Source organism: Trachypithecus francoisi, unplaced genomic scaffold (assembly GCF_009764315.1).
Source record: "Trachypithecus francoisi isolate TF-2019V2 unplaced genomic scaffold, Tfra_2.0 Lachesis_group16, whole genome shotgun sequence".
Lineage (NCBI taxonomy): Eukaryota > Metazoa > Chordata > Mammalia > Primates > Cercopithecidae > Trachypithecus > Trachypithecus francoisi.
Genome location: NW_022681461.1, coordinates 93,821,857 through 93,849,455, shown reverse-complemented (window position 1 = coordinate 93,849,455; position 27,599 = coordinate 93,821,857). Strand labels below are relative to the sequence as shown.

General features: G+C 42.6%; 2 protein-coding genes across 4 annotated transcripts in view; one reads left to right on the top strand and one right to left on the bottom strand.

Moving 5' to 3' along the window:
- UBE2R2 (ubiquitin conjugating enzyme E2 R2) overlaps positions 1–25,947 on the top strand; it is a 121,924-nt gene extending 95,977 nt beyond the window's left edge. The window contains exons 3-5 of one of the 2 annotated variants that reach the window (XM_033238300.1): positions 6,598–6,695; positions 17,669–17,803; positions 22,628–25,947. In XM_033238300.1, coding sequence (XP_033094191.1) covers positions 6,598–6,695; positions 17,669–17,803; positions 22,628–22,847 — 453 coding nt within the window. In that variant the 3' untranslated portion in view covers positions 22,848–25,947. The remainder of the gene's footprint in view (positions 1–6,597; positions 6,696–17,668; positions 17,804–22,627) is intronic. The other variant, XM_033238301.1, reaches the window with a different exon arrangement.
- A 692-nt stretch (positions 25,948–26,639) lies between these two features.
- Positions 26,640–27,599, bottom strand: part of UBAP2 (ubiquitin associated protein 2) — a 132,928-nt gene continuing 131,968 nt past the window's right edge. For both annotated transcript variants that reach the window (XM_033238297.1, XM_033238299.1), the window contains one exon: positions 26,640–27,548. In XM_033238297.1, the coding sequence (XP_033094188.1) occupies positions 27,453–27,548 (96 nt within the window). In that variant the 3' untranslated portion in view covers positions 26,640–27,452. The remainder of the gene's footprint in view (positions 27,549–27,599) is intronic.

Here is a 27,599-nt window from a genome sequence, read left to right as displayed (position 1 = left end):
AGTTTGTGTGGCCAAGGTGGAAGGATTGCTTGAGCTCAGGAGTCAAGACAAGCCTGAGTAACAGCGCAACTCCATCTCTATAAAAAAATTTAGGCCGGGCGCGGTGGCTCAAGCCTGTAATCCCAGCAGTTTGGGAAGCTGAGATGGGCGGATCACGAGGTCAGAAGATCGAGACCATCCTGGCTAACACGGTGAAACCTCGTCTCTACTAAAAAAATACAAAAAACTAGCTGGGTGTGGTGGCGGGCGCCTGTAGTCCCAGCTACTCTGGAGGCTGAGGCAGGAGAATGGCGTAAACCCGGGAGGCGGAGCTTGCAGTGAGCTGAGATCTGGCCACTGCACTCCAGCCTGGGCGACAGAGCGAGACTCCATCTCCAAAAAAAAAAAAAAAAAAAAAAAATTAAAAATTATCCACTTTTGGTGGCTCTCATCTGTGGTCCCAGCCACTTGGGAGGCTGAAGTGGAAGGATCACTTGAGCCTGGAAGGTAGAGGCTGCAGTGAGCTGAGATTGCACCACTGCACTCCAGGCTGAGAGACAGAGTGAGATCTTGTCTCTTTATGTCACCCAGGCTGGTCTTGAACTCCTGGCCTCAAGGAGTCCTCCCTGCTCAGCCTCCCACAGTGGTGGAATTACAGGCATGAGCCACTGCACCTGGCCTTCCCTATTATTGAAATGGATATCTTTTTGTTACTGAGTTTTAGGAATTCCTTATATATTATATATATTAAAGCCTTATCAGATATGATATGTAAATGTTTTCTCCCATTCTATAGGTTGCCTTTTCACTTTCTTGATAATGTCCTTTAGATGCATAAAAGTTTTCCATTTTAATGAAGTGCAGTTATTTCCAAGTCTTTGATCTGTTTTCAGTTAATTTTTGTATATGACATAAGGTAGGAGTTCAGTTGCATTTTTTTGTTTGTAGAAATCCAGTTGTCCCACCACCATTTATTGAAGAGTCTGTTTTTTTCCCCATTGAATGGACTTGGCATCCTTGTCAAAATCAATTGGCCATCAATGTATTGGATTATTTCTGGACTCTCACTTCTAAATTATGTTCCATTGGCTTATATGTCTGTCATTATGCCAGTACTGAACAACATGGTTGTCTCTGTAGTAATTTTTAAAATTAGGAAGTGTGAATCCTCCAACCTTTTCTTTTTCCAAATTGTTTTGGCTCTTTGGGTCCCTTAAATTGCTGTGTGAATTTTAGGATTACCTTGTCAATAACTGTAAAACGGGAAGTAGGATTTGATAAGGATTGTATTGAATGAATCTGTAAATCAAATTGGGGAATAGAACCATGTTAATATCACAACTCTATGGTTTTTCAGGTCTTTTAAAATTTATTTGAGCACTGTTTTGTAGTTTTCTTTCTTTCTTTCTTTCTTTCTTTTTTTTTGAGACCGAGTCTCGCTCTGTTGCCCAGGCTGGAGTGCAGTGGGGCGATCTTGGCTCACTGCAAGCTCCGCTTCCCGGGTTCGCGCCATTTTCCTGCCTCAGCCTCCCGAGTAGCTGGGACTACAGGCACCTGCCACCACGCCCGGCTAATTTTTTGTATTTTTAGTAGAGATGGGGTTTCATCGTGTTAGCCAGGATGGTCTTGATCTCTTGACCTCATGACCCACCCACCTTGGCCTCCCAAAGTGCTGGGATTACAGGCGTGAGCCACCACGTCCGGCCTGAGCCACCATGCCCGGCCTGTAGTTTTCAGTGTACAAGTCTTTTCCCTTCCATGACTAGATTTATTCTCTCTCTCTCTTTTTTTTTTTTTTTGAGATGGAGTCTCACTCTGTTGCCCAGACTGGAGTGCAGTGACTCGTACTTAGCTCACTGTAACCTCTGCCTACTGGGTTCAAATGATTCTCCTGCATCAGCCTGCTGAGCAGCTGGGATTACAGGCATGAGCCACCATGTCTGGCAAATTTTTTGTGTTTTTGAGAGACGGGGTTTCACTGTGTTGGCCAGGATGGTCTCGAACTCCTGTCCTCAAGTGATCTGCCAGCCCCGGCCTCCTAAAGTGCTGGGATTATAGGTGTGAGCCACCCCGCCTGGCCAGATTTATTATTTTAAATAACAGTTATCAATGGAATTGTTTTCATAATATCCTATTAGGTTATTTTTGCTAGTTTATAAAAATAAAAGTGACTGAGTTTTGATTATGTATCCTACAACTTTCCTGAATTTATTAGCTTTTGTAGCTTTCTTATATAGGATCATGTCATCTGTGTATAGAGATGCTTTTCTCTCCTTCAACTCAGTTTCCTTTTTTTCTTTTCCTTGTCTAAGTACTCTGGTTAGAAATTTCTAGTACAACGTTAAATAGCAGTGGTGAAAGCAGGCATTCTTGTCAAGCTCCTGATTTTAGGAGTAAAGCTTTTAGTCTTTCACCATTGTCACCAGTGAGTATGATGTTAGCTTTGGTTTTTTTTTTTTTTTTTAAAGATGGAGTCAACTTTTTTAAGGCTGGAGTGCAGTGGTACGATCTCGGCTCACTGCAGTCTCCGCCTCCTGGGTTCAAGTGATTCTCCTGCCTCAGCCTCCTAAGTAGCTGGGACTACTGGCGCCGTGCCATGCCCGGCTAATTTTTTCCTTTGTTTAGTAGAGATGGAGTTTCACCGTGTTAGCCAGGATGGTCTTGATCTCCTGACCTGGTGATCTGCCTGCCTCGGTCTTCCAAAGTCCTGGGATTACAGGCGTGAGCCACAGCGCCTGGCAGCTGTGGGTTTTTAATAAATGCCCTTTATCATGTTAAGATAATTCCCATCTAGTCATAGCTTTCTGATTGTTTTTATCATGAAAGAGTGTTAGATTTTGTCAAATCAATTGTCTGTGTCAATTTGGATGCCTATTTTCTAATAATATGTCATTTTGAAATGCAAATGTGTTCAGTTCATTCCACTACTAAGAAGGTTGTGTATTTTTGTTTGTTTTTTAAATATGTATTATGCTCTGAACCAAGTAACATACTTCTGTGGCCTAATTTTTTTTTTTTTTTTTTTTTGAGACGGAGTCTCGCTCTGTCGCCCAGGCTGGAGTGCAGTGGCGCCATCTCAGCTCACTGCAAGCTCCGCCTTCCGTGTTCACGCCATTCTCCTGCCTCAGCCTCCTGAGTAGCTGGGACTACAGGTGCCCGCCACCACGCCCAGCTAATTTTTTTATTTTTAGTAGAGACGGGGTTTCACCGTGTTAGCTAGGGTGGTCTCAATCTCCTGACCTCATGATCTGCCCACCTCGGCCTCCCAAAGTGCTGGGATTACAGGCGTAAGCCACTGCGCCTGACCCTGTGGCCTAATTTTTATGCTCTATTCTTCATCAAAACAAGGCTGAGGTAGGTAGAATAATGGTTCCCCCAAAATGTTCACATGCTAATCCCTAGAACCTGTGAATTTTAGGTTCTATGTCAAAGAGAAGTTAAAGTTGTTAATCAGCTGACGTTAAAATAGGGAGATTATTCTGGATTATCCAGGGGAGCCCAATGTAATCACAAGAGTCCTTAATAGTGGAAGAGGGAGGCATAAAATTAGTTAGAGGAGATGTGACTTTGGAAGAAGGGCCCGGAAAAATGAGACATTGACATTGCTTTGAAAATAGAAGAGGGAAGTCCAAGGGAAAAGATTGGCGTTTAGTAGCTAGAAAGAGCAAGGAAAGGGACTTCTCTTAGAGCCTCTAGAAGGGAATGCAGTGCTGTCAACACATTGATTTTAGTCCTGTGAGAGACATGATAGACTTTGACCTACAGAAATGTAAAATTATAAGTTTGTGATGTTTACACCAAGTTTGTGGTATTTTATTATAGTAGCAATAGAAAACAAATACAAGTACCCAAGCAAATTGTATTCTACTATTTATAGTGTTGGCTTATTTTTCCAGAAAAACTCTTTTTTTTTTTTTTTTTAAGACGGAGTTTCGCTTTTGTTGCCCAGGCTGGAGTGCAATGGCGCAATCTCAGCTCACTGCAACCTCCGCCTCCCAGGTTCAAGTGATTCTCCTGTCTCAGCCTCCTGATTACAAGTGCATGCCACCACGCCCGACTAGTTTTTGTATTTTTAGTAGAGACGGAGTTTCATATTGGTCAGGCTGGTCTCGAACTCCTGACCTCAGGTGATTTGCCCACCTTGGACTCCCAAAGTGCTGGGATTACAGGTGTGAGCCACCACACCCGGCCAGAAAAACTCATTTCTACATTTCCCATAGGTTGTTTAAATTGTTATTGTTAAAGGAAAGCTCATCTCAAAGCTTCCTCAATGACAAATCCTTTTATCTTCCACCCCACCTCCCATGCATTCACTGCCCAAATATACCAAGTTTCTCTTTTTTATTTTTTGAGATGGAATTTTGCTCTTGTTGCCCAAACTGGAGTGCGATGGTGCAATCTCGGCTCACCGTAACCTCCGCCTCCCAGGTTCAAGTGATTCTCGTGCCTCAGCCTCCCGAGTAGCTGGGATTACAGGCATGCATCGCCACGCCTGGCTAATTTTGTATTTTTTTGTAGAGATGGGGTTTCTCCATGTTGGTCAGGCTGGTCTTGAACTCCTGATCTCAGGTGGTCCACCCGCCTTGGCTTCCCAAAGTGCTGAGATTACAGGTGTGAGCCACCATGCCCGGCTCTCTTCTTTTTATTTTTGTTTTTTTTTTGAGACAGAGTCTCGCTCTGCCGCCCAGGCTGGGGTGTAGTGGCGCAATCTCGGCTCCCTGCAACTTCTGCCTCCCGGGTTCAAGGGATTCTTCTCCTGCCTCAGCCTCCTGAGTAGCTGGGATTACAGGTGCCACCACGCCCGGCTAATTTTTGTATTTTTAGTAGAGACAGGGTTTTTTCATCATATTGGCCAGGCTGGTCTCGAACTCCTGACCTTGTGATCTGCCCACCTCGGCCTCCCAAAGTGCTGGGATTGCAGGTGTGAGCCACTGTGCCTGGCCTCTCCTTTTTTCTGTAGTAACTTTTTACATGCCTTATGGTATCTAACCATAAGGCAATGTTTTAGAATATAATATTTTGTATTAATTTTATTTTTAAAATGTTTTATATTGATAATGGTTACATATATATTCATATAGTTTCTGTGTGTCTAAAGTTGGGTTGTATATGTAAGATTTTTGTACTTTATGTAGTTATACCTCCAGTTTTTTACAAATGTAAATCTTAAGTCATGTGTAGTAACACACCCTAGAGTCCCAGCTATGGGACTACTGAGGTGAGAGGATCACTTGAGGCCAGGAGTTAGTGGCTGCAGTGCACCGTGATTGTGCTTATGCATAATCACTGCATTACAGCCTAGGTAACATAGTGAGACTCCCGTCTCTAAAGACAGAAAGAAATTAAATAAATAAATAAATCTTACCTTCCATGTTAGGCTAAGTCCCAAGAGATAAGTCACTGTATTTTACCCAACTTTGTCTTTTCTATTGAATTGTGTTCTGTATTGCATATGGTAGGCAATCCCTATGTGTATGAATTAACCTAAATGTACTTGTGGATTAAGTTGTATAAATTTATGAAGCAAAATATAATAGCCATAGTGGGAAGTCATTCTAACCGTATCTTGAGGATGTTAACATTTGCTGTGAGGCGTATTTTTGGTTTATATAAGCCATGGTTATTGATATAGCATCTATCTGAGTAGATATTAAGCAAGGTTAGATTTTTTTTCTTCCTTTTTATGTACTCTAGGTGCACAGATATATCTGAAAACAAAGGGATATCTATTTGGCTGCTTCTAAGACAATTGAATCTTGATTTATTATGTTTGTCTTTTTTTTTTTTTAAAGATGGAGTCTCATTGTGTTGCCCAGGCTGGAGCAGTATCTCGGCTCACTGCAAGCTCCGCCTCCCGGGTTCAAGCGTTTCTCCTGCCTCAGCCTCCCGAGTAGCTGGGATTACAGGCGCATGCCACCACCACACCCGGCTAATTTTTGTTTTTTGGTTTTTTGAGGCGGAGTCTCTCCCTCCATTGCCCAGGATGGAGTGCATTGGTGCGATCTTGGCTCACTGCAACCTCACAGGTTCAAGCGATTCTCCTGCCCCAGCCTCATGAGTAGCTGGGATTACAGGGGTGCATAACCACACCTGGCTAATTTTTGTATTTTTAGTAGAGACGGGGTTTCACCATGTTGGTCAGGCTGGTCTCAAAGTCCTGACCTCGTAATCCGCCCACCTTGGCCTCCCAAAGTGCTGGGATTACAGGTGTGAGCCACCACACCCAGCCAATTTTTGTATTTTTAGTAGAGACGGGTTTCGCCATGCTGGTCTCACACTACTGACTTCAGGTGATCCACCCGCCTTGGCCTCCCGAAGTGCTAGGATTACAGGCATGAGACACCGCACCCAGTCCCAGTCAATTTTTTATCAGGATTGTACTATAGGAATAGTAAGTCTTCTCACTAGAAAATATACCTCGGAGATTGGTCAAAATAATTATTAGATTTAAAAAATGCTTAATTATTATTTGTCTTTGATGTTGAACATAAAAAGCAGAATTGTTTTCTCCTTTGATGGAAAAAGAGTTTCTAGGAATAAAAGAAACTGTAGAACCAATGTCCCTTTTTGTACATCACTTTTTGAGTATTTACTGAATGTAATGTTTGTGTCTCATAGAATGGAGATGTATGCATTTCGATTCTTCATCCGCCTGTAGATGACCCACAGAGTGGAGAACTGCCTTCTGAAAGGTGGAATCCTACTCAGAATGTGAGGTAAGGTGTTACATAAGGAAGAATCTGGTTTTGGAGTTATTCTTAATCTCCTTATTGTGTTTGCCCCTAGTAAAATAAAATTACGTATTGTCTTTTAACATGTAAAATATCATCTTTCTTATATTCAGTTGTTTTGTCTTCAGCTAGAGCTTTAAGAAATATGTATGCATCATTTTGAAGAGCTGTATTTACTAAACAATAATATATATGATTCTCATTTCCCTATGTTCACTTAGGAATAGATATTCAAGCCTGAATCCCTACTCTTACCTTATCCTAGTTCTACTTTGGTTCTTTATTACTGTCTAACATTAGTATCATTCATTGGTTGCAGTTAATAAATAATGTTAATTCATTTTTACTAACTGAAGTTCATACCTTTCTCATTTCCTTAGTTTTTACCTGTCGTTGTTTTGCTCCAAAATCTTTCATATGTATAAATATATATGTATATATGTATGTGTATACGTATATGTATTTAAATTTTTTTAGAGATGGGGTCTTACTAAGTTGCCCAGTTGGTCTCAAACTCCTGGCCTCAAGCAGTCCTCCCTACTTGACCTCCCAAAGTGCTGGGATTATAGGCATGAGCCACTGTGCCTTGCTCATCACATTATATTTAATAGTCATGTCTCCATAGGCAACTCCTCTCTCTCTCTGTCTCTCTGTCTCTCTCTCTCTCTCTCTCTCTCTCTTTCTCTCTTTCTCTCTTTCTCTCTTTCTCTTTCTCCGTCTCTCATATTTAAGATAGTGTCTTGCCCTGTCACCCAGACTGGTGTGCAGTGGTGCGATCACAGGTCACTACAGCCTGTACCTGCTGGACTCAAGTGAGCCTTTCACCTCAGCCTTCCAAGTAGCTGTGACTATAGGTATATGCCACCATACCTAGCTATTAAGCAGCTCTTGACTGTAAATTTTCTCGTTTTTGATGACAATTTGGGGGGGTACTGTCAGGTATTTTGTACAATGTTCCCCAGTTGAGATTTTTCTTATGTGTTTTCTCATGATTAGTCTAGGGTTATAGGTTTGGGGAAGAAAGACCAGAGAAGTAATGTGCCATTTTCATTATGTCATATCTGAAGTACTTACTATCAGTGTGGCTTATCCCTCCTGATGGGATACCTTTCATCAGCTGCCTGAGATAATGTTTTTAGCTTTTCTCCACTATAAAGTTGCTCTTTCCTGAACTTTTCATTCTGTACTCCTTGGAAGGAAGTCATATGCATAGCCCACAACTAAGGAGAGGGTGGCTATACCTCCGTGAAGCCAAGGTATCTATATAAATTATTTTGAATTCTTCTGCATGGATTGATCTATTCTTCCCCCTTTATTGGTTTATCCAATCATTTGTTAAACATTTTTACTGATACAAAAACTAGTAACTTGATAAGAATCTCCAGGTTTATCAAAAGTGAAGAATTGGAAGCTTCCTGACTTGTAAAAGAAGCTTTTCAAGATGTATCAAATGACTGTTGATAAAGAGTTGAGAAAATAGATATATTAAAGATTTCAGCACATCTTACCAATATAATTTTTAAGACAGAAAAAATGTTACTTTCTTTTTAAATTCAAATAAATGTGTTACACCTCACCCTGACAACCATCATCCCTCTGAATTTTTTTTTTCTTATATTTCTTTTTTGTTTTTTTTTTAAGACAGGATCTTGCTCTGTCGCCCAGGCTGGCATGCAGCAGCGCCATCACGGCTTACCGCAGCCTCAACCTCCCGGGCTTGAGCGATCCTTCCACCTTAGTCTCTCAGGTAGCCGGGACCACAAGCGTGCATCATGGTGCCTGGTCAATATTTTGTATTTTTTTTTGTAGAGAGATGGGATTTTGCTTGGTTTCCCAAGCTGGTCTCAAACTGCTGGGCTCAAGCAATCCACTTGGCATCCCAAAATGCTCAGATTATAGGTGTGCCCCAGATCACCTGGACTAATGTTTAAATTTTTTTGTGTAAAGATGGGGTCTTACCATGTTGCCCAGGCTAGTCTCAAACTCATGGGCTCAAGTCATCCCCCTGCCTCAGCCTCCCAAAGTGTTGGGATTACAGTTGCTCACACTACACCCAGCCTTCTGAATCTCTTATCTATACAAGAATAATACCTACCTCCGTAGGTTGTTGATAAAATTTAAGTGAATAATGCATGTAAACCTACTAGAATGGTGAATATTACCTGACTGGCTTGGGGTGCAGCTATTATTTTCAAGGAATTTTTTGGGTCTAATGTGAAGCAGTCATTTGCTATCTATTAGAAGAGAAGCACATTTCTTAGTTCCTCATGTTTATTTCATTTTGCTACAGGGAGACATAATTGCTAGATGCCTGTATCATAACCAATTCAAGTAGTACATTATTTATCTTGAGTGTTAAATACAGGAAAATAACAAATAATTGCTTTGAGCTGTTTTTGAGATACTTTATAATTGAGAATACACTCTTTTTTTGAGAGGAAAAGTGTCCTACATAGCAAATTATGTATACATGAATTATCTCAATAGACTCAATTTTAAATTAGTATTAAAAATTCTGAGTTTTAGGCTGGGCGCGGTGACTCATGCCTGTAATCCCAGCACTTTGGGAGGCCAAGGTGGGCAGATCACCTGAGGTCAGGAGTTTGAGACCAGCCTGACCAACATGGAGAAACCCTGTCTCTACTAAAAATACAAAATTAGCCGGGCATGGTGGTGCATGCCTGTAATCCCAATTACTCGGGAGGCTGAGGCAGGAGAATTGCTTGAACCTGGGAGGCAGAGGTTGTGGTGAGCCAAGATTGTGCCACTGCACTCCAGCCTGGGCAACAAGAGTGAAACTCCATCTCAAAAAAAAAAAAAAACTATGTTTTATGTATTCTATATTACTCAAGAGCATGTTTGAGGGTGCTATGTCTTCAGAAGTAACTGTAGCACATTATTTTGATATTATAATTAGACAATGTGTATAAAAGGTTTTTAAAGATGTTTTGGATGATTTGTTGAAAAAATTGCACCCAAAAAAATCCCCAGTTATCCTTTGATAATAATGATTCTGGTGCATGGATTTTCAGGACTAGTAGTAACCCTAGATTAGAGGAAGTAGTAGCTACAATACTGGTGATTCTTGGTTTTGATGGTTGAATGTTGAATCAAATGCTTACACCCCCTCCCTATTTGAGAAAACAGGCTTCCCCTTTCCTCAAATACAAAGTCCCAAACAAGATTTTCCTCATTGCATTTTTATGCTGCCTCTCTGGATAACGTATTGCCACCACCCACGGGAATTCAGGATTTTTATCCTTTACTTCTCTTGCATTTACACACAAATGATGTCATTTGCCTTATCTCAGCTTAAAATATTATGAACATTTTTTTCTTTTAAAATAGGCCTACTTCTCATGTAACCCAGTCTTTTGGGGGCAGAGGATTCCTTATATACTTATCTCTGAGACCGCCTTTGTTACTTTAGAGGTACTAGCATCATTTTTTTCTCATTCTTGAGTCCCCAGGCCACCTGAGCCGCAATTTAGGGACATTTCCCAAACTCAAAATCAAGATTGTTTTCCCTGGCTTTATACTGCTTTGGTTAGAAGCTTCCCAACTACAACTAATTATTTGGAGTTACACCTAACATCTTCACACACAGCTCTACAAGGTATTTGCATTAGAAATTGTTTATCTTCTTAGACTTTTTATCACTTAGTTCTATGTAATCATTGGGTAGTCCTTCAACATTTTGATCTTATTGGTGTTTTCAGGTTTTGGAACCTCATCTCTCTGGAATACCTGGTGGTGCTCAGAACTCTGAGCGGAAGTCAGGAAAGCACTACCTAATGAGCAGATGTGGAATACTTTTCCTTATCCCTTTTGTTTCTGTGTTCACTTCATTGTGAGACAAGGGGGCTTTTAAAGTAGTACACTGTTATATTTTCTGACAGGTCATTTATGGCACTGAAATATTAAGAGGGAAGATACAAGATGTTTTGAAAATGGGCAACTGTTTTCCCTCTTGTACCTCTCTGCTGCTAAATTATCTAGGGCCAGCACTGTCTAAGGGTTCTGGGCTCCATGTCCAGTTTATGGGTGGCTGTAGTAAGACAGCAGTGGAGATGGCATAGGGTCCATCTTATCCTGCTTCGGAGTCTTGTCAGCCGCCTCTCACTGGCATCTGAAAGTGATTCCATATTCACATATTTGGTTTTCTTCTCCATAACCATGTGTACTCAAGACTATTGTTCAGCCCCTCAGTGGACAATATTTATAACATAAAGTGGCAAATGGAGCACTTTTGTAACTTGAAGAAGAGTAAGGGACTCTAGTTATCTTCAAGAGCCTGAGTCTGTATTATCAGATCTGGTGAGTAGTGAGTTAGCCAACCTTTAGGAAGAATTTTAGGGATGCAGAGAATCAGCCAACTAGTGTTCACTAAAGGCTCAGTAGCTTGCTACCTCTTGGGAAAGCCAGCATACTTCTTCTGAAAGCAAACTTCCACAGGCCTCCTCCTCCCAGAGGCCCAGGATTAAATTGGTGGGGCTGGAGGTGGTGGGGAGGGTTTCTTCCTGAAGTGGAAAGTTTTGGCATTTGTCAGCAAGAGTGGAGTTGAGAGTTGCCACGTGTCTTTGATTAGAAGTTCACAGCATCATGCCTCTTCCTGATGGAGGAAACAAAATGTACCTTAATACATGATTTGTCTAGAATGATGTGGGAGCTTTGGGGATAGGGTAGGATGGGAGTGGGAGTAGCAAAGCCCTCAGACTTTGCTATAGAGTTCACAGCTGCTTTCTCTGAGACACCATCCCCAGAACTACCTGTCATATCTGCTAAAGGCTCTGGGATAGTGAAGTGGTTTTGGTGTAGATTTGCTTTATGTTGAAAGAGGCATACATAATGTTTTCTTTTTCACTTTCAGAAATACAGCATGAAACCAAATTTATTAACCCAATCAAGAGAGGCTGTTGTTTGGTATAAAAGAGTCTGTCTCAGAAGTGGGGTAGGATATTTTTCTGTCTAGTTTTAAGAACAGAGAGCCAGAGACATCACCCCTAGCATTGGGTGCCAAAGTAGGCAGGGTCAGGGGAAATAGGCATAACCATGCTGTTCCTAAAGCTCTTTTAAACGCAATTCTGGAACAGTGTGGTTTTATTTATTTGCTTCCTTGGTTTTTACGCATAGGGTCCCACTGCCCTCAACCTGGCAATTCCATTCTCTGCAAATGATACATAATTTGGGCATTTAAAAACTGTACTTTTATTCCTACCTTGCATTCTCAGGGATACATCAGTCCAGCACTGCACAGAAGGAGGTGTTGTATTTGTTGTTGGTTGCTTTAGCAGCCTAAAGAGAAACTTTCTAATAATGTAAACCCATTAAGCCTACTATATTTTACCATCAGTTGCCCTCTTTTCCCTATCATAACAGGCTTCTTTGTTCTTTGTCATGATGTCCTCTTTAAATCCTTCCCCCACATTGAAACATGTAATGAGGACTGAGCTTTAACTAGTCATCTGCAGTTACTGGCCCATCTTTTGATAGAGCGGAAATGAGAGATTTTAAGGACCCATGACAACTAGAAAGGTCAGGGTAGAACCCACAGTCAGTAAGAGTGGTAGTAACAATATGCAGGATTTAGGTTTGGCTCCAGAGAACTGGACTTCATACATCAACTGTCATCACATTATGCTGGGTCTATAAAACTCAGTATATAAATCAACCTGCGTGTACGTTTGTGTGTGTGCACATGTGCATACATGCATGCTTGCCCATGATTATGGAGTGAAGTAAGCTTAGGGTTTTTTCTTTTTTTTTTTTTTTTGAGATGGAGTTTTGCTTCACAATTGATTTGCTGTTGGCTAGTCTGTAATATAGTATATGATGTGTTGGTATTCATTTTCTTTAAGGGTTTTTATTGTTTACAAACTTACGTTTTATTCAAAACAAGATAGCTAAATAACCTCTGACCAAAGATACTGAAGCAGGCAAAAGGATCTGAAATATGAACCTGAAGACTGTAAAGTGAGGTGCTTTTGCCTGTCCTTTTTTTCTGTGTTTCCTGTCTCTTCTTAGCATTTTTCTCTTTTGGCCTAGATCCTCTATCCTGAAAAGACCTACCTTATTCCCTGGCTGTGGCATAAAGAGGGGCAGAAGGAGGACATTTTTTTCTGGGAGTATCCCTAACTCCTTGAATGGTGGCGGTGGGAACTGTGTAATGAACCACAGATACTAAGAACTCTCTGGCCCTCATTCTTATCCCAAATTCCCTCTAGGCCTATTCTTTGTTGTAATAAATGTTAAACATGTATTCTGCTGGACTGAGATCAGATCTGTTCCTCCAGATGTGGAGTAGAGAAGGGTAGTGCACCAGTGTGTCCTTGTGGGGTGCAGGGGAAGCAAAGGGTAGTACAGTTATTCTTTATAGGAACTGAGAGTCTGGGGATGATGGACCCTCAGGGTCTATTTTGCTAGTCCAACCTCTTGTTTCTCCTGAGAAAATACAGTAAATGAATAAGGATTTTAAACACTTAAACTTACTTTTTTTTAAACAAAAAAATGAGCTAGCAGTTGAAATAGTTTTTTTGTTTTTTTTTTTAAAGAGTTTCGCTCTTGTTGCCCAGGCTGGAGTGCAATGGCACAATCTCGGCTCACTGCAGCCTCCGCCTCCCGGGTTCAGGCAATTCTCCTGCCTCAGCCTCCCAGGTAGCTGGGATTACAGGCATGTGCCAACTTACCTGGCTGATTTTGTATTTTTAGTAAAGATGGGGTTTCACCATGTTGGTTGGTCAGGCTGGTCTTGAACTCCCAACCTCAGGTGATCTGCCTGCCTCAGCCCCCCAAAGTACTGGGGTTACAGGTGTGAGCCACCACGCCCGGCCTGAAATAGTTCTTAAATTCAAATTCAGTTTTGTGTATTCCAACAGTATTATCTCAGAAGTTTAGTTTTTTCCATTTCACATCCATCCATCTGCCTGAGACCAATTCTCTCAGCTTTCCTTATTCTCACAGTTCTCCATCTAATCAAGAATAGTTCCCACCAGGCTTCTGATTGGCCCAGGTTAGGTCACATGCATAGCTCAAATGCATCGCCATAACAAGAGGGATGGAATCCTTGCAGCACTTGCTTGGTCTTATGTCTACTGCTGTGGGTAGGAGGTTGTTTGTATGGGAGGTGTTGCACAATAGTAGGAGAAGGAAATTATTCCCCATATGAAAAAGAAAAAGATTCTGCTCTTCCGACAGAAGAAAACTTACTGGGTTGACAGTTACCACTATATTAGTCTGCTATATTACTCAGTGCATCTTAAAACATCCTGGTTTTTAACTTAGGAGGACGTGGAGTTAGAATTTCTCATTTTGTTAGATATGGATGATTTACCATTTAAAAATTTGTTTCCCAATATACACACCGTCTTAATACACAAGATGTAAGAAAACCAACTTGGGGAAACTACTTGTGGGAAAATTTTTTCTTAATTCAGGTAATAGAATTCATCTACATCTGTGTTGTCCAATGTGGTAGCTTCTAACTACATGTGGCTTTTTACATTTGAATTAAAATTAAATACTAGCCTGGCACAGTGGCATGCACCTGTAGTCCCAGCTACTTGGGAGGCTGAGGCAGGAGTATCCCTTCAGCCCAGGAGTTTGAGGCTGTAGTGTGCTATGATCACGCCTATAAATAGCCTCTGTATTCCAGCCAGGGCAACATAGTGAGACCCTCTTTAAATAAATAAGTATATATTAGCAGTCACTTCCTGATTTGTGCAGGATACATTTCAAAGTGCTCAGTAGCTGCATGTGGCCAGTGGTTACTATATTGCACAGCATAGGTTATACATTATCATCATCATCGAAAGTTGTTAGTACACAGTACTGATCTAGACAATTAAACCTATTTTTCTGGCCAAGCAAGGTGACCCATGCCTGTAATCCCACAATTTGGGAGGCTGAGGCAGGTGGATAACCCAAGGCCAGGAGTTCGAGACCACCCTGGCCAACATGGTGAAACCCCATCTCTACTAAAAATACAAAACATTAGCCGACCGTAGTGGCACGTGCCTGTAATCCCAGCTACTCGGGAGGCTGAGGCAGGAGAATCACTTGAACCCGGGAGGCAGAGGTTGCAGTGAGCCAAGATCCAACCATTGCACTCCAGCCTGGGCGACGAGCGAAACCCCGTCTCAAAAATAAATAAATAAAAATTATAAAACACTGTTTTTCCAACCAGGAGCAGTGGCTCACACCTGAAATCCCAGTACTTGAGGAGTCCAAGGCAGGAATATTGCTTGAGCCCAGGAGTTTGAGAACAGCCTGGCCAACTACCTGTTTATACCATACTTCGTCCTTATCCTTTTTATCTTCCTAATAGATTTTATGTGTTTTCTTTTGGAGAAACCTTTATGTAAAGTTCTACCGTATTTTTCTTGCACTTCTAAGATGTCCATTCATTTTCCGTCTTGATCAGTTTGACTTTTTTATTTGAAACAAGAGTCTCACTGTGTCGCCCAGGCTGGAGTGGAGTGGCGCCATCTCAGCTCACTGCAAGCTCCGCCTCCCGGGTTCAAGCAGTGCTCCTGCCTCAGCCTCCTCAATAGCTGGGACTACAGGCGTGTACCACCACGCCCGGCTAATATTTTGTATTTTTAGTAGAGACGGGGTTTCACCGTGTTAGCCAGGATGGTCTCGATCTCCTTACCTTGTGATCCACCTGCCTCGGCCTCCCAAAGTGCTGGGGTTACAGGCATGAGCCACCATGCCCGGCCTTCTTTGACTCTTTTCAATGTAATTACTGAAGAAATCCAGAAAGCTCTTGAGGGAGGAAGGCCAAGGAGTTATCCTTAACCTAATAGAAAGGAGCATGTGCGATCAATGGATTTTAACTAGATAGAAATGTTTTCTTTGAAAATGCCTTTGTCATAATCTTATATAAATCATACAACAGAAACTCTTCACCTTTTTAAGGAAAAGTTTTCATCAAATCAAACATCTAAGTGCCTGGTTTCCTCTCTTTATTTTTTGCTTGGGGCCCGGAGCAAAAGGGTATTTTGCAACAACACAATCTGTAACCTTTCATCAATGAGAAGAGAGAAATTTCTTTTTTCCTTCCATTTTCTCCTAATGCACGTAGTTTTTAGGGGGAAAAAGCCTAGGAGTAATTTGGAACAGTTTTGGAGCCTATTATGCTTTTATTTATTTATTTATTTTTGAGATGGAGTCTTGCTCTGTTGCCCAGGCTGGAGTACAGTGGTGCGATCTCAGCTCACTGCAGCCTCCGCTTCCTGGGTCCAAGTGATTCTCTTGCCTGCCTTAGCCACCGCAATAGCTGGGATTACAGGCGCCTGCCACCATGCCTGGCTAATTTTTATATTGTTAGTAGAGACGGGGTTTCACCATGTTGGCCAGGATGGTCTCGAACTCCTGACTTCATGACCTGCCTGCCTCAGCCTCCCAAAGTGCTGGGATTACAGGTGTGAGCCACCGCACCTGGCCCCTAATAGGGTATTATGCTTTCTAACATAAACTATATTCCCTGATTATTTGGAATGTCTAATTTTTATCTGTGGATGAAAATTGGCCGTTTTTAACACCCACTAGAATTTGTAAGCCATGGGAAACCAGGGATGGCATCTAACTTGCTCACTATTGTACATCCAACATCTCACTTGGTGCCTCTGGCAAACCGTAGGTACAGAGTAAATACTTTTGAATAGAGTCTCTGTTATTCAGAGACTCTAGTTCTTCCGTTTGAAGGATTTTGCTTTTCCTCCATTCTCTTGCATTATTTTGTCTTCCTTCCAAGTATGGAAAAAATACATTTGTATGTAGCACTGTTTTTCAAGTTAAGAGGCCACAATAAAAACTGGTTATATAGGGCTGGGCGCGGTGGCTCACACCTGTAATCCCAGCACTCTGGGAGGCCAAGGCAAGCAGATCACTTAAGGCCAGGAGTTCGTTACCAGCCTGGCCAACATGGCGAAACCCCGTCCCTACTGAAAATACAAAAATTAGCCAGGTGTGGTAGTACATGCCTGTAATCCCAGCTACTCAGGAGGTTGAGACAGGAGAATCATTTGAACCCAGGAGGCAGAGGTTACAGTGAGCTGAGATGGCACCACTGCACTCCAACCTGGGCCACAGAGACCCTGTCAAAAACAAAACAAAACAAAACCAGGGCCAGGCGTGGTGGCTCAAGCCTGTAATCGCAGCACTTTGGGAGGCCGAGGAGGGTGGATCAACTGAGGTCGAGAGTTTAAGACCAGCCTGACCAACATGGGGAAACCCTGTCTCTACTAAAAATACAAATTTAACGGGGCATGGAGGCACATAGTTGTAATCCCAGCTACTCGGGAACCTGAGGCAGGCAGGAGAATCGCTTGATCCTGGGATGTGGAGGTTGCAGTGAGCCGAGATCACACCGTTGCACTCCAGCCTGGGCAACAAGAGTGAAACTCAAAAAAAAAAAAAAAAAAAAACAAAAAACGCAAAAAGAAAACTGTTTATATAGAATATATAGAATAGCATAAATTTTACCCTCTCCCACATCAAGATTGCCTTGAAACTAAATATTTTAAGCTTTTCCCCCCATGTCATTTAATTTGTCATTTTTAAAATAAACAGTATTTGAAAGCTTCCAAGACATCCACTTTCTGCAGGTTGGAACATGGGACCAGTTGAAACAGGGCCTTCTGTCAAGTTCATTTTTATGCTTTGTGCATTATTCTTATACTAGAATCACGGATTTCCTCTGCTTTGCCTACCAGTTAGCAGCTTGTTTCTTAGTACTGGAAAAAAAATTTTTTAATTTTTCTTAAATGCCTTTTATGAAAACCATCAATAAAAAATGTATGATGTCTCTGTTGCCCCAAGGTCTCAAATTAAATTGTATCAGAAAAATTTTAAGGGAGGGAGAATTTGAAATCTGATTGTACTTTCTTAAAAAGCAGAATACTTTTAAATACTGTAAATATGGGTATTCATAGCTGATCCTTTTTTCCTGTTTCTAGGACTATCCTATTAAGTGTAATCTCACTGCTTAATGAGCCCAACACCTTCTCCCCAGCCAATGTCGATGCTTCAGTTATGTTCAGGAAATGGAGAGACAGTAAAGGAAAAGACAAAGAATATGCTGAAATTATTAGGTAAGGTGCTTTTTTTTTTTTTTTTTTCAAATTACCTCAAGTCATTATACAACACCAAAATATATTCTGGAACCAAAGGTTTACATCACACTTAAATATCCTGTCCATTCCAAGATAATTTTCCTCTATTAGATTTGCAGTGTGGGAAGAAAAGATTTCTGCCTGAGCCTAATGAACTTTGCTATTTACCGAGAGAACAGCCACTAGAAGATAATGCAGTAGCAGACCTGATTTTCTAGGAACCAGAACTTCTAGGTTCTGGCCGGGTGTGGTGGCTTACACCTGTAATCCCAGCACTTTGGGAGGCTGAGGCAGGCGGATCACCTGAGGTCAGGAGTTTGAGACCAGCCTGGCCAACATGGTGAAACCCCATCTCTACTAAAAATACAAAAATTAGCCAGGTGTGGTGGTATACACCTGTAATCCCAGCTACTCAGGAGGCTGAGGCAGGAGAATTGCTTGAACCCGGGAGTTGAGTGTTGCAGTGAGCTGAGATCACACCACTGCACTCCAGGCTGGGCGACAATGCGAGACTCCGTCTCCAAGGAAAAAAAATTTGACCATAGCAGCAAGGATCTTTTGGAAATCCACATTATCAGCAACACTAATATATGGTATAACAGAGCCCTAGAATAAGATTCAGGGGACCTGGAATCTACTCATGGGACCATTTATCAGATAATTTTTGGGGTATTTTACTTTCTTCTCTGTATAAAATGGAAAAAAGCTCAACCTTTAATCTCTTAGGACATCAGGTTCTTATAATAGTACCCAAGAAATCTCCAATAAATACAAACCCTACCCTTCCCCTACCTTCCACCTCCTTTTTATTTGTTTCTAATTTTTTTTTTTTTTTTTTTTTTTTTTTGAGATGGAGTCTTAACTCTTGTCACCCAGGCGGGAGTGCAGTGGCATGATCTTGGCTCACTTCAACCTCCACCTTCTGGGTTCAAGCGATTCTCCTGCCTCAGCCTCCCGAGTAGCTGGGATTGTAGGCACCCACCATCATGCCCAGCTAATTTTTGTATTTTTAGTAGCGACAGGGTTTCAGCATGTTGGCCAGGCTAGTCTCAAACTCCTGACCTCATGATCCACCTGCCTCAGCCTCCCAAAGTGCTGGAATTAAAGAGACAGACATGGTCTCACTCTGTTGCCTGGGCTGGAGTGCAATGGTGTGATTATAGCTCACGGTAACTTCGAATTCACGGGATCAGGCAGTCCTCCCACTTCAGCCTCCCAAGTAACCAAGACTATAGGCATGCACCACCACACCCAGCTAATTTCTATTATTATTTTTTGTAGAGACGAGGTCTTGCTATGTTGCCCAGCCTGGTCTTGAACTCCTGGCCTCAAGTGATCCTCCTGCCTCAGCCTCCCAAAGCTCTGGGATTATAGGTGTGAGCCACCGTGCCTGGCCTCAACCCCCCTTGATATTACATTTTTATTTCTTAAAATAGAGACCCCAAATACAGTTACAGCTTCCTCTGTGCGTAGGAGTTTACTAAGCATTGGCGTTTATACAAATAAGAGTAAAATCTAGTGGGCTTGAGACCATGTGATATGAAAAAAGTTAAAACAATGCTGGAAAGCACATGAGGTGACTGCTGAGTAATATAAGATCAGGAGTCCTAAGTTTTCTGCCCATTGGGATCACTTTTAAAGTGTCCCTAAACAATAACTGTCTTTTATGGGATTACAAGGACAGAGTTTGGGCATCTGTGTGTGTATATATATATATCTCACCTAGATGACTGATGTGTACCAAACATTGAAGATAATTAGTAGAAATAGTAAGATCCTAGAGAAGTGTAGAGGAATGGGAGTGTCCTAAGGATGGAAAGATGGGAAAGCTTCTGTACACACATTCCCAAGGTACTTCTATGTGTTTCTTAATTGTCTAAGGGCCCCTTTATCTCATTCTATCTATGCCTTCATGACCTAGTACAGTACCTGACACTCAGCAACAGCTTTGTGTCAGGTACTCACTAAGGCATAGCCTGTCTCCTTAGGGAGCTCACTTTATTAGCATTTGAAAACAAATGACCATGTAGTATTATACCTATAGAAGCCTAAACAAGATACATTGGGAGAAATATATAATGTAATAGATTTCCTAGCAGAGAGAATTCCTCATAACCAATACTTTTTCAGGTGAAAAAAGGGAAAACTCCCAGGTTTGCTAAAATACAGGAGTATAATAGCATGACATGTTAAGGAAATTACAAATGTTTGAGTGTAAATTCTGATGTGGGAAATATTAGAAAATTAAGTGAGAGAGGCACCAGGGTCTTCAAAGACATTGAAGTTATGATAAAAGAGTATGGTTCTTAATCTAAGAAGGGATGGGATACCACTTAAGTATTTTTGGGAGGGAAGAGGTGATGCTATTTGAGTTCTGATAAAAGACAGTTGCCTGGTGTGGTAGCTCACACCTATAATTGCAATACTTTTGGAGGTAGGTGGATCACCTGAGGTCAAGAGTTTGAGACCAACCTGGCCAACATGGTGAAACCCCGTTTCTACCAAAAAATACAAAAGTTAGTCGGGAGTAGTGGCACACACCTGTAATCCCAGCTACTTTGGAGGCTGAGGCAGGAGAATCACTTGAACCCGGGAGGCAGAGGTTGCAGTAAGCTGAGATTGCGCCACTGCACTCCAGCCTGGGCAACAGAGCAAGACTCCATCCCAAAAAAAAAAAAAAAAAAAAAAACAATGGCTCATGCCTGTAATCCCAGCACTTTGGGAGGCTGAGGCAGGCAAATCGTTTGAGCCCAGGAGTTCGAGACAAGCCTGGGCAACGTGGCAAAATCCTGTCTTTACAAAAAAATTAGCCAGGCATGGTGGCTTATGCCTGTAATCCCAGCTACTCGGGAGTCTGAGGTGGGAGGATTGCTTGAGCCCTGAATCCAGAGGTTGCAATGAGCTGAGATTGCGTCACTGCACTCCAGCCTGGGTGACAGTGGGAGACCCTGTCTCAAAAAAAACAAACAAAAAAAAGTCAATTGGCCAGGGGACCAACATGGACTAAACTGAGGCAGTAGTAATGGGGATGAGAGGACAGATATTTAAGCTGTAAAGCAATAGGTCTTTGGAGTGAGATTTATTATTTTAAGAAGTGATGCTCATTTATTCAGAGATGTAAAATGGGAGAAACTGGCCATAGAGGTAGAAAATGCATATGCAGTCTACCTCTGCATATGGAACATCAGGACAGAGGCTTCCTAAAGGTATATGTTTATATAAGCCAAGAGATGTCAGCACAAAGGAAATCGTGGTTAAAATTATGGGAACAGAGATGATGTCCCAGGGAAGCATGCTGAGTGTGGAGACAAGCCCAGAAGCCTCAGGACCATCAGTATGCAAGGCAAGGCAACAGAATAAAAGCTTCAAGCACAGCTAAGAGATTGACATTAGGAAGATCAGGAAGAGTGGTCTAGTTGACTCAAATTTTTATAATTGTTGAAGGAAACAATTTATTGTTCTGTTCATTCATACAATCAGTATTTATTGCACCATCTCTTATGTGCCAGGCTATGTGCTAGGCACTGACTGGGGAAATAGAAGGGACTAAGAAAGACATTTATGCTCACATTGAAATATGTGGAGACAGAAGAGTGAGCAAGCAAAAAATACTAGACAGTGCTAAGTGGATAATGTGAAAGAATGACTACATGGCTGCTTTAAATTGGGTCATGAGGCCAGGCCTTCTCTAAGGTGATATTTAAGCCTTAATATCTGAGGCCTTCATTCTGAATGACAAGAAGGAGCCAGGCATGTGTGGGGCAGGGGAAGAGCAACTGGTCCAGACAGAAAAATCAACAAGGTGTGTCTGAGATACCAAAAAAAGACCAGGGTGAATGTGTTGAAGGGCTGGAGAAAATATAAGAGTGGGTTGTGTGGCCGGGTACGGTGGCTCATGCCTGTAATCCCAGTACTTTGGGAGGCCGAGCTGGGCAGATCATGATCAGGAGTTTGAGACCAGCCTGGCCAACATGGTGAAATCCCGTCCCTACTAAAAGTACAAAATTTAGCCAAGTGTGGTGGGAGCCTGTAATCCCAACTACTGGGGACACTGAGGCAGGAGAATTGCTTGAACCTTGGGAGGTCGAGGTTGCAGTGAGCTGAGATCGCGCCACTACACTCCAGTCCGGGTGACAGAGTGAGACTCCATCTCAGGTGGGGAAGAGTGGGTCGTGCAAGACTTTGGAATCTGGCGTAAAGCATTTGTATTAATTAAAAATTGTTGGGGCACATGAGTTTGGTGGTGAGGTGACTAGGCCAAAACTCTTAACACTCTAGCCAACCCCCTAAGCACCCCACCCCACATTAAATCAGAGTGGCACTTTTTATTCGCGTACACAATCTTACGATCTATCCCCAGTAAACTAGGATATTAGTCCTTCTATTATCTCTTCTTATTCTAGTAGTTATCCCTGTGCTTCACACATGCAAACAACAAAGCATAACATTCCGCCCACTAAGTCAATGCCTGTTCTGATTCTTAGTCGCCAACCTACTGGCCCTTACATGAAGTGGAGGACAGCCAGCTGACGAGGTGATTCTGGCTATAACTGATCCACTGCTTTAAACTCCCTCGATGTTAACAGTGTATTTCCCCCCCTAAAAAGTCAAAGTTCACTTCAAAATTATACCCAATGGGTTGAAAGCATTTGGTATAGTCCAGGGTATCTGTCAGATGCTTTCAGGCAGATACTGAAGTTTGGAGAGCTGAGTCATAAGTAAGATTGATTATTTAAGGCCAGTTATAAATCTATCTCAAAACAACAACTTACCATAAACCATTTCTTGTCACCCTCCCTTCAGGAAACAAGTTTCAGCCACTAAGGCCGAAGCAGAAAAGGATGGAGTGAAGGTCCCCACAACCCTGGCGGAATACTGCATCAAAACTAAAGTGCCTTCCAATGACAACAGCTCAGATTTGCTTTATGACGACTTGTATGACGACGACATTGATGATGAAGATGAGGAGGAGGAAGATGCCGACTGTTATGATGATGATGATTCTGGGAATGAGGAGTCGTGACGGGCTCCTTCAGTGCCCCTGTACTGCCCTGCCGTCTCAGGCCAAAGGGAGGGGAGCAAGTGGGGACCTGGCCATGGCCCCTCAGCAAAAACCTATTCACAGCGGGTGGGGAAACACACACAGCTCCTGCTGACTCCCCTTACGGATCTCAGTTTGCTCCTTTTTATGGACCTTTAACGGAGAGAGAGTAACCCTCCACAGAATGTCTGAATTCTTGCATTCTTTACCCTTCCATCACTGTATTGATTCTTTTTTAAAAAAAACATCAACCCAAACTCCCGCCTCACTTCGTCTCTACAGAATGTTCACAGCAAAACACGTTTGGTCTGTTTTTAGATTCTTGAAGAATTCAATAGTCTTTCAAGAGGTTGAATGTGTTTAAAGCTGGGAACCTGTTGGGAGCTCACAAGCGCTGCATATACTGGGTAGCAAAAGAAAATGGAATTAAACCCACAAAACAAACTTGAAAAAAAAAAAAGCAAATTTGCCAAGGTTTAGCTGCTCCTTTACATTAGTGTGTGTGCATTCGTTCAGCCCCATGGTGGTGAATTCTGTTTCTTTCCCTTCCTAAGGCTGGGACATGGTGGGCGTCAGGGACTTTCTGCTAAGCCTGATGAAATGTGCTCCTTCAATCTCCATGAAACCATCGTAACATGGAGGCCTCAGCTGCTCTGAGGAGAGAAATCAGACTTTGTTTTTTGAAATCAATTGGGATCGAAAGCCTGAAATAAATATTCATACTTTACATAGAACTGAGCACTTGGTTGCTATTTATTTTAAAGGCAGGGTTATTTTTCCCCCCAGGAAGTGGGGCAAGTGGGGAAGTTGGGACGAGTGTGTGTGGGTGGATTTAGTGATGGGAACAAAGAGTTAAAAGTCACTATGCTAAGTTTGGTTGATACTACTGGGGGGAAAAAATTGAAACTACTGGTGACCACTGTTGGGAGAGGAAACAGCATGGCCTTCCCATGAAAAACACACTCTTACCATGACGTTTTGGTTTTTTTAAGTAGCCACTTTAAATTACTCAGTATTAATCCTAGGTGCATGTGTTAAGATTTCGGTTTTCATCGAGCTGCTTATACTGATAGTGAGAAACTTGGATGTGTGTGAGACGAGTTACCGCTTTCTTCATTGGATGTGATCTGGACTTTTTTTCCCCTTTCAACATACTTAGGCTATGGAGCACAAGCAGAATTGTGCATAGAAATTGTGGCAGTTGACTGCAGGCAGGTTTTAGGCCAGATAAGGCTAGATCTTCCTGCGATGCACTCGCTGCAGCTTTTGATTTTCCAGATCTCAATCGTGTTGCTTCAGTCAATATTGAGATCCAGCAGCCTTCACCATCCAGGGACTTCAGAACTTGAAGGTAATTTTTGGTTGTTATGGGGGCGTACCAGACCATAGGAGGGCATTATTTGGAGGAAACCGCTATAATGTAAAATCAGATTTCAGAAGGCAAATGCAGCAAGGACTGACTATAGTCCTATTTCAGACCCCTGGGCACTAGTGTCAGCTCCTCCTTTGGCTCGTAACTCAGAACTAAAGGGCAGATTAGGGACAGGGGCAGGAGGGATCCTAGGATGGCCAGAGTAGGTGACACTTCCTTAGCTCCTCCTTCGTTCTGATCTCAGGGTTTTCACTCTTCAAACTCCCAAACACATGACTTCTTCCCAGCAGCCCTTCCCGGCCTCTAAAAGTTTAGTCTGGTATGAAATGGGACTGTTTAACAAGCTAAGGCTCTTAGGGGACACCGTTGAGCCTGGTCCCAGCATCTCTGTGATCTCCATGATCTCCACAGGGCCAGGGTTGCTACTTGTACCCAGAATCTAGTGATTTCAGTCAGATCCATGGAACAGAGCAGCTTTGAAATACATTGTCAAGTTGCCTGATTACAAACTCTCATAGAAAGATGTTGGAACTACCTTTTTACTCCCCATACTTTTTAAGTAATGCTTCCAGATTAACCTGCAAATCTTCTGGAGCCAGAGCCTCTCACAGTGCTCTGGTTTACCTCCCCCAAACTGCCCCCAAAACCCCCATGCAAGTTTACAGCCAGTAGCTTGGTCTTATTCTCTTGGAGCTCTAAAATTAAGCCTTTCATCCCCGTACTGCTAAAGCTTCTCACTCCCAGGGCAGCCCCGGCACCCTGGCATTGCGGAAGGTGCTCTGCTGTACAGCTCTGTTCCGTCAGGCCCTATTGGCCGCTGTTACACATTGACTCAGGGAGCCAGAGCGCCAAGTGGAGGTTGTACCTTTCAGTCCTTTGGGGTGTTTACTGTCAAGGGCTGGGTTTGCCTCTGATGAGTACAATCAGTTCCAGAAGACTGGGTAAGTCTCTTGCTAGCAGGTGGACATTCTGGTATTTTAGACTGACTGAACGAAACCCAGAGGCTGGTTCCAGAGCTCTGTCCCTGAGAACACATCCCTATGGAAAATACTTGAGTTTGTAATTTTTTTTTTTTCTTCTGGGAGTGGAGGTCTCAGGCTCAATCCAGAACCATGTATGTACAGTTGTGCTTATTATTTGGTGTGACATGAACTCAAAATCCTGCATTTTTAGATTCCTTTTAATTCTAATTGAGGCCTCACTGGATGCTCTTCAGTTCTGTGTATTTTGAGGCTGGGTGGAGAAAGTATATGATTCCGCTGTTGCTTCTTTCAGTCTTCCCCCCTTCTCCTTTTATCATTCCAGAGTTCTTTTCTATTAGTCAGACTTTTTTGTAGAAACCTTCTTTCACTTGCCCTGGCAAACTGCTTCTTTACTTGCTGGTTTCCTTACGTTTGGGGCACATATTGCAAGAAACCGATTGGAAGGGGAAATGTGCAGCTCTCCACTGAAAATGAACTCTCCACCCCTCCCATCCTGATAAACAAGGTTTACATTTACAACTAAAAGGATTCAGAGATGCAATTTTCAACTATTCTGAAACCAGCAGGACACACCTGACTTTAATAGTTTTAGCTGAAATTGTAGATGTTTTTCTTCAGTTTAACTTATGAGAAAAGATTATCTGATGCATTTTGTGTTGACTTCCCCTTTAGTGGTTTATTTTGTCTTTTTCTGCCCATCTGTCTACTAATAAAATGTGAAATAAAATACCTGTATTGCTACTTCCCCATGAAATGACCCTCTTCTTTTCTTACCTTGTGTTAAAGAAAACTAAAAGGTGGTCTCAATATCACTGTTAACCTTGCAGATTATGCCAGGGCTCAGCTGAAAAATTAGACAAAAACCACAACTGGGGAATCTGCCTTTCTAACTCACCTCCCTGGTGCATCCCCAATCCCTTCAAGCTCCTTATAGACAAGGCCATTTGTTAAACTTGATTCTGAAAACGGGAGCTGATACGAGTAGATCAGTGAGGGACTGAGGGGTGCTCTGCTGCTTTCCTTAGGCAAACATTTTCACTGTCATTTGTTTTCCTGACTAACTTATTGCTGCTAATAGCAGGGATCAGGCAGATCACCCTATTTAATAAAAGTCCTAATTTTACTTGTAGACACTTACCTTTTTCTAGGTAAGGTCCCAAGCTGCCCTATCCCTAAGTCTCTTAAGGAGCTATAAGAAAAGCCAGGTTAACTTGGATCAACATGGCCTGGGCCCTGTGAGGAGGTTTAGCTCTCCTTACAGCCATTGTCATTTGGGCCAAGAGGGTCCAGTTAAATGGAAAACCATTTCAAGCCTTTATAGCCTGTGTCAGAAGACTACAACCATGTGGGGTCTCCTTTAGCCCTATGAAGTCCAGGGCTTCTGCCCTGAGCTGCCTTTCAGTCACACCACACAGACTGTGCATGCTCTCAGAACTTTATTAGGTGGGGATTGGGCAAGAGAAAACCCCTGAAACAGCTGCCCACCTGGTTCAAGACAACCGGAATGGAGATGTGTTGCTTGGAGATATCTTTGATTTTTAAAGGGGAACTGACTGGCTGAACAACTGAGATTATTATTTTTTTTCATGGTCAGCCAGTCTCTAGTAAGTCTCTAGGGACATGACCAGCCTAGAAGCCCCTGTTTGAAGACAAACAGGTGCCCATATTTGTGTTGGGTGGAGGGATATTGCTGCTATTCCCAGATCAAGATTTGGTGGAAGGAGACCATGACAGATGACAAAAGGAACAGTTTCTCAAAAACGGGTATAAAGTACACAGGAAAGAAAACAAACAATTTGCAAAGGAGTGAGACAAGTCGTGATTCTTCATTGGTACCTGACCCCTATACCCAAACAGCCTTGAACCAGCCCTTCCAGAGACTGCCCCTAGTGGCTGGCCCACTGGGCAGTGCAGGCTATGAAGAGGACCTGAAGGCAAATGGGGTGCGGGCACTTATTTTGCTACAGTGGAGAAGGGGCTTGAATGGGGAGAACAGACCTGGCTAACATCTGCAGCCGTCCCCGAACTCCCCCAGACTCCTATCACATTTACAAATACATACATAAATACATTACATACAATAGCCAGTCTGGGAGGCAGGCTCCCCACAGAGGCATGGCTGACACATGTCTCGGGAATTCTAGGGAAGGGCACTGGGCTCCCAAATATGTGCTCGTGTGTTCTCTCCTGCCCAGGATAAGCCGTGCCCCAGCACGCCCCTCTCTTCCGGATTTAGTTTGTCCAGTATGGAGAGTTGCCATAGGCAGGTTTGGAGGCTTGAGACTTGGGCTGCAGGGAGCTGGGCTGGCTGCGCTGACCCGAGCCACTCTGCAGAAAAGGAGAAGGGAAGGCTGTCAAGGCTGGAGCAGAACCCCTGGC